The sequence below is a fragment of the Schistosoma mansoni genome, chromosome 1 (genome assembly GCF_000237925.1).
Source record: "Schistosoma mansoni strain Puerto Rico chromosome 1, complete genome".
NCBI lineage: Eukaryota > Metazoa > Platyhelminthes > Trematoda > Strigeidida > Schistosomatidae > Schistosoma > Schistosoma mansoni.
Genome location: NC_031495.1, coordinates 5,207,140 through 5,218,553, shown reverse-complemented (window position 1 = coordinate 5,218,553; position 11,414 = coordinate 5,207,140). Strand labels below are relative to the sequence as shown.

General features: G+C 35.8%; 1 protein-coding gene across 1 annotated transcript in view; it reads right to left on the bottom strand.

Moving 5' to 3' along the window:
- Positions 1-10,979, bottom strand: part of Smp_129610 (putative malate dehydrogenase) — a gene marked incomplete at both ends in the record, with an annotated part of 30,482 nt that extends 19,503 nt beyond the window's left edge. The window contains 6 exons of the mRNA XM_018793051.1: positions 2,083-2,148; positions 5,802-5,903; positions 10,338-10,391; positions 10,426-10,487; positions 10,523-10,711; positions 10,751-10,979. Coding sequence (XP_018647602.1) covers positions 2,083-2,148; positions 5,802-5,903; positions 10,338-10,391; positions 10,426-10,487; positions 10,523-10,711; positions 10,751-10,979 — 702 coding nt within the window. The remainder of the gene's footprint in view (positions 1-2,082; positions 2,149-5,801; positions 5,904-10,337; positions 10,392-10,425; positions 10,488-10,522; positions 10,712-10,750) is intronic.
- Between the last annotated feature and the right edge of the window lie 435 nt (positions 10,980-11,414).

Genomic DNA, 11,414 nt, shown 5'->3' with positions numbered 1-11,414 from the left:
AAGTAGTTTTTTAGTTTTAAAATATAATTAACAATGATTGCTGAACCACTTTACATTTAATTGTCGTTGAAATGGTACTAATTCAAGAAGTTGCATCAAATTATATCTAATATATATATTAATTAAACAGTTACGGATATTACTATTGATCATCCAGTCATAAATGATGAAGAAACTGGGACATAAGTTAAAATTCTCAGGCCATATCAGAATAGAAAAATGAAATTATCAAGACAAATCTCAGATTAGTATTAACAGTATCTGTAGTAGTAGAAAAGACTAAACATAAACAAGGTGATTTCAGAATACAGAAGGAATTCACAGAGTAAAATGTATAAGGTCATTTTAAAACTCAAGATCTAAGGTGAGACAGAAAGTGAACCCATCCACTTTGTCGTGGCCGACTGTAAGTCATGTCATTAGACTTACTTCAGTCAATCAGTCAGTCACAACGTAGAACTTCTTACGTACGTACATCAGTTCGAGTTGCCATACCAAATTAGCACAGAGATGAAGTTGTCGATTCAAATCCCATAATGGTAGAAGTAGTAAGAGTATAAGCATCATGTCAAAGATTAGGGTTTGAAGATGTTATTCAAGGAGAAATAATAATGTGAAATAAATTTGGAAAGAGAAAAAGGATAGAGACATGAAGAATTCAAAAGGTTAGAATTTGGTAGAACACAAAGAGTGGATGCACCTTCGCCATTGTAAACGATTTTGAGCCATATCATTCAAGGTCTCTAACCATCGGTTGCTATCATCTCGCGAATCCCAACCAGGTAGTCTACACCTACCAACATGTCCCAGTCCAATTGTTAGTGACTTCATGGATTTTTGCCACGTTTTGGTCTGGCCACCCCTAGCTTTCTTCCAGCCTACTCCTACACCATGGAACATTGCACGTCGGGGCAGTCGGTGGTTGGGCATACGTAACACGTGTCCCAGCCATCTCAACTGATGAAGTTTCACTACTTCATCAATCGATTTGCCATCATTACCTAGTAGCCGTTTCCTAACAACTGCATTACTTACTCGATGGTCCCAGGATATACGAGCAATGCTTCGAAGACATCTATGATCGAATACTAGTAGCCTACGAATATCCTCTACTCTTATCGACCATGTTTCACTGCCACAAAGCAACGTTAATAACAATTGCGTAAGAGTATGGTAAAAAGTCATTGTATTTCTCTGCTTCTCTTCAGTTGCTCAAAATCAAAAACAATGTTATTAGTCATTTGAAAAAAACTAGCATGTATTTACTTTATTATACGTATGCAGAAATGTTTTAGTCGGGGCTGGAGATTACATAGAAGAAAATAATACAGAATATTAGATGTGGAAGAATTTTTGGAATTGTCTACACAGTTAACTACCTCCCATAGGGTTAGTATTTTAGATATTCGGTTACAATCGTTATTCTTACGTTACTGCGATTTATAAAGAGAGTAAATCATATAGTGGTGTTATCTAGTTATAAACATTATACTCGGAAAATAGTCAGTCAGTCAGCTACACTGTACGGCCAGGCACATCTATGCATCGGTCCAAGTTGTCATACCTCCTCAGCACAACAAGATGAACACCAGATTCATAGAAGTAGTTAATTTAGTAGTGGTAGTATATAAAAGATAGGTTGTATATAAGGATATAGTATAGGAAGGAAGACAGATATGAAGCAATTTTAATCTCAAGGTTTAAGGGAAGATAGGGAGTGTATACACCTACGCCATTGTGATCGACTCTGAACCATGCCACTTAGAGTCTCCAACCATTGGTTACGATAGTCGTGCGGACCCCAACCAAGTAGTCTGCATCTGCCAACATGGCTCAGACTAGAAGTTGGTGACTTCATGCTCTGTGTATCAAATAATTCACGTTGTTGTACACTGACTATTAATCGATTATAGAACATGAATTATCCTATTGGTATTTTGTAATCACGAAAACATTATTTATTGTATACAATAGAAGCAAGTTTCAATAAAAAAAGAGATGAAATGAAACGAACGCTTTAATGACAAAATGTTGTATTAAATTAATGAAGAAAAACACAAAAAATAGGATCATTTTACTCACTTTCCCGTCAGTATCAGCACCCCATCCTTTAGGTATTTCAATACCTCTTCTTCGACTCATTTCAATCTTTAAAAAAATGTTTAAACAACAGTAAACAAAGATGCTTACTATACAGTAATATTAATTATTCTAACGTGTGTATAGAAAATATAAAAAAGTCCCAATATTCATTTGTTCATGTGGTACTTAGTTACCCTGTAACTCAATATTTAGGTGAACATTAAGTATTTTCCAATATAAATTTGATAATATGAAGTAGTTTTTTAGTTTTAAAATATAATTAACAATGATTGCTGAACCACTTTACATTTAATTGTCGTTGAAATGGTACTAATTCAAGAAGTTGCATCAAATTATATCTAATATATATATTAATTAAACAGTTACGGATATTACTATTGATCATCCAGTCATAAATGATGAAGAAACTGGGACATAAGTTAAAATTCTCAGGCCATATCAGAATAGAAAAATGAAATTATCAAGACAAATCTCAGATTAGTATTAACAGTATCTGTAGTAGTAGAAAAGACTAAACATAAACAAGGTGATTTCAGAATACAGAAGGAATTCACAGAATAAAATGTATAAGGTCATTTTAAAACTCAAGATCTAAGGTGAGACAGAAAGTGAACCCATCCACTTTGTCGTGGCCGACTGTAAGTCATGTCATTAGACTTACTTCAGTCAATCAGTCAGTCACAACGTAGAACTTCTTACGTACGTACATCAGTTCGAGTTGCCATACCAAATTAGCACAGAGATACAATTGTCGATTCAAATCCCATAATGGTAGAAGTAGTAAGAGTATAAGCATCATGTCAAAGATTAGGGTTTGAAGATGTTATTCAAGGAGAAATAATAATGTGAAATAAATTTGGAAAGAGAAAAAGGATAGAGACATGAAGAATTCAAAAGGTTAGAATTTGGTAGAACACAAAGAGTGGATGCACCTTCGCCATTGTAAACGATTTTGAGCCATATCATTCAAGGTCTCTAACCATCGGTTGCTATCATCTCGCGAATCCCAACCAGGTAGTCTACACCTACCAACATGTCCCAGTCCAATTGTTAGTGACTTCATGGATTTTTGCCACGTTTTGGTCTGGCCACCCCTAGCTTTCTTCCAGCCTACTCCTACACCATGGAACATTGCACGTCGGGGCAGTCGGTGGTTGGGCATACGTAACACGTGTCCCAGCCATCTCAACTGATGAAGTTTCACTACTTCATCAATCGATTTGCCATCATTACCTAGTAGCCGTTTCCTAACAACTGCATTACTTACTCGATGGTCCCAGGATATACGAGCAATGCTTCGAAGACATCTATGATCGAATACTAGTAGCCTACGAGTGTTCTCTACTCTTATCGACCATGTTTCACTGCCATAAAGTAGGACGGAACGAACTGCTGCACAGTAAACCCGTCCTTTGGTTGCTAGACGGATATCTCGCCTACGCCATAAATGACGCAAGTTGGCGAAAGCTAGACGAGCCTTCTGTATTCGTGCTGAGATTTCGTCACACGCCAGACCACAAGGGCTGATGAGACTTTCAAGATAAGTGAAGCGGTCGACACGCTCAACTACTTCACTCCCTATCATTAGTTCAGGTGTCGATGAAACCCAATCCTGAAGTAACATTTTGCACTTCGAGGGAGAGAATCGCATCCCGAACATGCCTGCATTGTTGCTTATGGTGGTCAGAAGACTCTGCATTTTGTCAGCGTCTTCGCCAAATAAAACTATATCGTCGGCGTATTCTAAGTCTACAAGTGAGCCTCCTGGTAAAAGTTCAACTCCTGGAGATTGAGATGATGAAAGTGTTATCTCTAAAAGCATGTCAACGACAAAGTTAAACAAGAATGGGGAGAGTGGACAGTCCTGACGAACACCACTTGAGGTAACCACTTCTGATGACAGTTCGCCATAGGCTCTAACTCGACCAGTTGTGTTCGAGTAGAGAGCCTTTATGAGGTTAATGTACTTCCTTGGTACTCCTTTCAGTGACAAACACTGCCATAGAAACTCACGATCAACGGAGTCAAATGCCGCCTTAAGGTCAAGAAATACTACGATTGTGGGACGTCTGAATGTATGTCTATGTTCTAGGACCTGACGTAGAGTGAATATCTGGTCTATGCAACCACGTTCAGGTCGAAAACCAGCCTGGTTTTCTCTAGTCTGCTCTTCACGAGCTTTGGTTAGGCGCCTAAGTATTATTGAAGCTAATATTTTAGACACTATATTAGTCAAACTGATCCCTCTGTGATTGTCACAGGAGGACTTTTGTCCTTTCTTATAGACTGGCACAATCAGTGATTGGGACCAGTCAGATGGAATTACGTCCAGTTCCCAGATTCTACCTAAGACCTCAGTCAATCTCGTTGCTAGTACTGGACCACCATCCTTAAAAATCTCAGGAGTAAACCTGTCAGGGCCTGCTGCTCTCCCTCGCTTTAGATTTCTTATAGCTTTTTCAGCCTCGTAGAGAGTTGGAGGACTTACCTCAATTTTCCATTCAGGACGACTGGGGATCGTGGGTAACTGAAGTGTGGCTGAAGGCCAGTTGAACTGATCCCTAAAGTGTTCTGCCCATCGATCCAATCTCCTGGATTGAGAATGAATGATATGCCCATCTTTATCTGAGATGGTTTCACTGATATTTGTGTTCCTAATACAGGTTTCTTTAATGAGTCTGAATAGCTGTCTACTGTTACCTAATGCCGCTGCCTTTTCCATCTCTCTTGCTTTCGCTTACTTACTTACTTACTTACGCCTGTTACTCCCTGTGGAGCATAAGCCGCCGACCAGCATTCTCTAACCCACTCTGTCCTGGGCCTTCCTTTCTACTTCTATCCAATTTTCGTTTATTCTTCTCATTTCTGTCTCCATTTCTCGGCGTAATGTGTTCTTTGGTCTTTCTCTTCTCCTTCGACCTTCAGGATTCCATGTGAGGGCTTGCCTTGTGACGCAGTTCGATGATATTCTCAATATGTGTCTTATCCACTTCCAGAGCTTCTCCCTGATTTCTTCCTCTGCTGGAATCTGGTTTGTTCTCTCCCACAGTAGCTTGTTGCTGATATTGTCTGGCCAACGGATCCGAAGTGTCTTGCGTAGACAACTGTTAATGAACACCTGTATCTTCTGGATGAATGTCATCAGGCATCTCCTATCATTGACTGAAAGACATCGTTCAGACCTCAGCCAGATAGTCTAAACCTTTCTAAGTTTCTCAGTCCAGTAGTCAATGTCTCCATGGACTGATGTTAAATCTTGGTTTGATTGTGCCTAGCTTTCTTCCAAACTACTCCAAGACTAGTAAGCATTGAGCATCAGCGTTTTCAACAAAACATGTCATAAATCTGATGATGATTATTTAAGAAGAAAAATAACCATTCATTGAATCATCATACTATCTTCAAGGAATAATTACTTTATACGTTTTTATAAAGGTAACTGTCTAGGATGTGATATTTCATACACCCTGAGGAAGATTACTCTTTTACTCGACTTTAAAAATAAAATTATCTAATGATTTAGGAATGGTTATAAGAGTTACAAAACTAAGGGAATCATTCAAATTTATCACTGTAAATTGACATCACTTAGCATTTATCTTTATCAGTGTTTGTGGAAAGATCTTCAACGTTAATATTTTAAATGATTTGTGGTATTTTTCAAATAAAAGAACATAAAGTAAATAAAGAAAACTCACTTTACCCAATGCTACTGCACTTGTAGCCATATCTAAAACAAAATGATCCTCAGGAACCTTGCCAGGTGCTGCCAACGTGATTGGATTTGTTCCAACAGCTAACTGTTTGTTGTTTAAATAGAAGAAACATTAACAAGTAAATAAATGGTAGAGAAAGAAGTAACAATAAGGCGTAAATTGGAGAAAGTTTCCAAAAACCCATTTATGAGAAAATCTAAAAACAGTTCGTTAATTTAAAGCTTCTGGATTGACTTTCCAGGAGAAAAATTTATATCACAGTCAAAGATGAGGAATTCAGTACTAAATCTATGAGAGGAACAATTTTCAAATAATCCTGAGATGTTTCACAAAAACTGAAGGTTTACAGGTGCACAATAAAGGAATGGGATGTTTTTGATATTCTTACCAAAGTTACCTTACTTGTAATTCAACTAGCAGTTTGGATGAATTTTCTTACAAACTAGACTTAATCATCTGTAATACGTTTTTATTCTGTGGTTTGGAAAAGGTACTGGAACTAAATGGATAATTTTGGAAATGACATCATGAGGAGTTATGACGACTTTCAAGGTTTTCTAAACAATAAGGACAAACATATGAATGTGGATTACCGTGAATCCGTAGTAGTTTGAAGGAGATATTAGTGATTTCTTTCAAAGTTTGTAAAATATATTTTTTTGATCCTTAGTTTGCACATTTATCAGATAGAGTAGTGTAAACATTTGTTGTGCTTTATTCAGAGTTAATCTACTGGTCAAGTAACAAACAGATACAAGTTTTCGTTATATTTTGTGTATAAAAATTTCAACAAACACTTTTCGGTTACGAATTCATGGTATTTGGTTATAGAATTAAGGTCACTTAAAGTGAATATTAATCGAAATATACAAATAATTTACTAAATACTGTCATAATTTTCATTATAAGCTGGTGAATATTTACAATGTTGTGCAGTCATAAAAGCCCTTAAGAATACTTGTTCAAATCCTTCTTTACGTATATGCTAGGACACTTAACGAAAATGTGAAGAATAGATATTTTTGTTTATATCTTGATTGCATCTCTAAAGTTATCGACTAAAACAGCACTTCTTCAAACAGTACACTTGTTATATGATGGTCAAACAACTTGTTAGTTAAACAATAACACCGTTGGATGTCGGCTCAGTGGTCTATCGGTTAAGGGCTCTGGCTCGAGACTGGTAGGTCCTGGGTTTCGAATCTCGCGAGTGCGGGGTCGTGGATGCGCACTGCTGAGTCGTCCCATAATGGGACGAAACGGGAGTCCAGTGCTTTCAGGTTTTCCATGGTGGTCTAGCTTCAACTGACTCACGCTTTCAACTATGAAAATACTAAATCTCCACAAAACCCCTTCTGATAACTTGGTATTAGTTGTGCAATTATTATAAAATTGTGACAAAACTGTTCATATACATATGTCTTTTAGAAAGCATAGTGGTGTGTATCATTAGCCTTTTACAAAGTATGCTATATGATTACTGAGCCTGTAAAACAAAATAAGTATTGATCGAGTGTTGGATATTAAGTTATCTATCTTTTTAATTATTATTTTTTGTTAGTAAAATGGATAACTATTTGCACATATAAAACAATGATTCATGCAACTAAATTGTTGTACACAACTGGATTGTATAGTTTACGAATACAAGTCATAAACGTAGTATAAGAATGTAATTCATTATTCTTTTCTCCCATTAACCAAGATGATTAATCTTTGCGTTCCAGCATTGTTCTGGTTGCTGGCTTTTTCCTGACTAAACAATACGAAAATCAATATATGACAAACGTTTTTAAATAAGGTGTATTTCAAAAGAGGAAAGTTGTTGAATTATAGCTATTTGAGGAATAAATATTTTTTAAAGATAATTTTCTTTGCAAATTAATATAATTTTCGTCAATCATAGGAAACTAGGGTGTATCAGACATCCGTTTTGTCTTACTTCGTGACTCCATAACATTACATCGGATTCGACATGAGACCTTCAGATTGGAAGCTAAGAATATTGACTACTGAATTCCAACTCAAATGTGCAAATAATGCTGTCCTCAGTAAGAAATCTAAATATTCTGAGTTTGGGACCCGATAAACTGAAAAAAACCGTTCTTATTTTCAAACTTTTCCCCGCTGATGTCAGTTAATGATAAAAATCACCTTCAAACAATCAAAATTTTTCCCCAAAACGATACATGAATCGAAGGTTGCGAAACGTCTGCGATCTCTTCCATTTATATCGTTCAGTACAGATTCTCATTAGTTTGGTTGTTTAATCGTGGGTTCTATTAATCTGTAAGAATGGAATAACGATAAGTTGTGGTTCCATTTGACTTCTATTTTACAGCCCATCGTGAGCTGTTAATTAATTAATTAATTTAATTTTTCTTTATACATCAAGGCATTTCTACGGAGTATTTCGTAGTGACATACCAATGATTATTGTTTAGCTAATACATTCTTCACTAGGTACTGAGTTATTCATTCCCATACAGTTATTTCCTAAGCTTTTGATGATAAGAACTAACTACAAAAGTATTGACCCATAAATTGTCGAGAAGGAACATTACTTAACTAAATTCCACATGAATGATGCAGAATTCCATTTCTCAGTCGAATTCCCATTTAAGATTATCAACATAAGTCTAGAACACAAGTATATTTCATTTGCTAGTCCCTTATGATGAAAAATATGTCTGCATGCTTTAATTGTTTGACCGCTTTTGTGTTTAAATATATCAGTAACTACAAAAATATGGAAATCTAGTATCAGTCACTGTCAGCCCTTATATGCAGTAAAAATAAGTTGAGCTGGTATAATCTGTTTCTTTCAGTATAGATGTCTTCCGTTTAGTTTGAATTTTTCTCATGCTAATTTCAAGAAGGGATTTATACTATGACGGATAACATCGTTCGTTGAATATTATCAAGATGATTTTATTATTTATGGACTTAATAAAATAGCTCGTAATCAAAAACTTACCGCCTATTTAAGAAGAATATTATTACATATTTAAACAAGCGTTAATTCTGTGTATCCAGCTTTAAATGTCATGAATACTTAGTTGACAGTGACAGTTCTAAGACTATGTCTGAAGCGAATAATTCCACTTATAGACGTACCATTTCTAAAAGCCCCTATAGAGTTATGGGGTTAGGCATGTACCAAACAATTATAATTTTTCACAAACACTACAAAAGCCAGTTTTATGTACATCTTAGAAAAGCATTTGGCTTAGACTGAATTTTATGAAAGGCTATAAACCTCTATTCATCTACTAAAATAGAATAAAAGTTACTGCTGAATCAACAAACTAAATACATGGAAAACACCTCGAAGGAATTTTGTCCGTTCAACCAAACACATGACGCATTTTAATGTGTGGTGGTCATTGTTGTGTTCTGTAACATTAGTTACCTCTGTACTTGTTAATAAATAGTTGTTTAGACAGTGAAGACTGAAAAACGACTTTAGAAAGTGTATCAACAATTGTGAACACTAAATACTCACCATTCGCTGCACAATAGGATGTCATAAAATAACCACTTCTCTGTCTTATCCAGCCACACCTAATATCACTGAATAATATTTATTATATCAGACGCCAAGAAGACGTATGTGTAACTAACAAAGGTTAGTAGTGATAAAACAGCCATGTTTAATGAAAATGATCTGAACTATATGACAATTGATGCCATTTGTTTTCCAATCGTCTACATAGTTTACAAACCGTTATTTACGTATTTTTTTTAAAGACTAAATCAACTTTACTCTATTAAAAACAAACCGTATATGATAAGTCCTTTGAGATGTTAGGTACTACCTAACATTACTTTTCGAATCGTACTCAAGTAGTTACGTATGGGCCAGTAGTCACGTGAGAAAATCCCATGAGAACAATCAAGTGTTTTGTTAGGAATTCGAATCAAATCGGGACCAATATGTAAAGGAATTATTAATTAAGACAAAGGTCATATTACCAAATCATTCGTTGACTGTCATCTATTGAATTTCCAACAAATCTTTTGTCTACGGTTTATATAGGAATCAGTATTTCTTTTTGTTTGAAATCTCAGAGAACTTCTCATAAAGCCCTGCTGAAGTCAGGATCTCACTTTTCCAAGTGACTTTCTAATTTTGTACTTTAACATTGAAAAACCAAGTCCCATGAGTTCAGTTAGTTTAGTCTGATGAACATTCTGTCCAAAAAACCTGCCACCAGGCACTGACTTAATAGAGCACTGATATGCGAGATTCGTAAACTTCAGGTTTTTACGTTTTATACGGCAATCTTCCCACCTGAAGAATTTTAAAGTTTAGAGACAATCAAAATATATATCCTTAATATAAGTTGACAGAATTTGCTTATATACATGAATACTCTGTTAAAATAATGAAATATAGTTGGAGTACCAGCAAAACAACAGTTTCAATAATAGTCTGATTTTTATCCAAGGTTCGAAGACATCATTTACAACATTAATAGTCATGCATATATGTTTACAATTTATCTCGGTACTTACCCTTCGTGCTCGTGTAGGAAATACCAGGGGAGAAGTGTTAGTAAACGCAAGGCCCTGGAACCCAGAGATTATAAAAAGATGAAATTACGATAAGTCCTTGTTGCAAAGCCATGAGACTGTACCATCCAGCAATACCAAAATGATTTGAACCTGAATTCAAATTGTTTTACATAGTCAAAGTTTACCAAATGCCGCAGCGAAAGCGATCCCTGTCTCATTCGCTTTTTTGATTGCTGTCTCCATCGAAAAATTTCCTACAACTGGACCTAAAACATTTTTTCCGTCTACTAGGGCAGTGGATACTGTTTCTTTCACAATTGTGGGTTCTAAATCCGTTGAGCATACACCTTTCTGAATATCCTGTACATACATTTCTTAGAAAAATCAGGAATGTATGCAATTTAACTGTTTACCTAGTCTATTCAGCCCATGACTATAATGACCTCGATAGTCTCCAGCAACTAGGACATCGCTGAGTGCTGTTGCATGTTTTAATTGTGCCCCAACTTTTTGTAAGCACTGAATGCAAAATTTCTTGACTTCCTCAGTTGAAATAACTTGCGAATATCCGGGGGGTGTGTAATGACTTAGTTTTCTACCGCGATTGCCAAAAACACCGAAAAAGCGATATCTCAGTACCATTTTTAAAGCACCCACGGTAACTTTCGCGTCACCAATCTAACTCTGATATATTTCTCACGAACTTGAGTAAACAGAAAGCTTTTTTTCTGCTCGCTTCTTAATGGTTTGGTACAGTTCTAAGTATTCGGTGATATCTAACTGGTATAATTCTAGTCATTTTGGGAGTTATTTGTGAATTTGTATTGTTCTTGGGGTATTGTTTTAAACTCAAGGTTGTCACGTCAACCTATTGTATCACAAGCAGGAATAGTGATAATATTTACGTTCATATAGTCTCATAAGTTGTAATATTATGTTTTTTCAAACCAAAAATCTAGGTTTTACCATGAAGTTAGCTCCGGCTGTATTTGTTTATTTGCCACGTTGACTGTGTTACGCTAGACATGGATTGCATGTCAGGATGATATCTTAACTCACAGTAAGTTTAATCACATC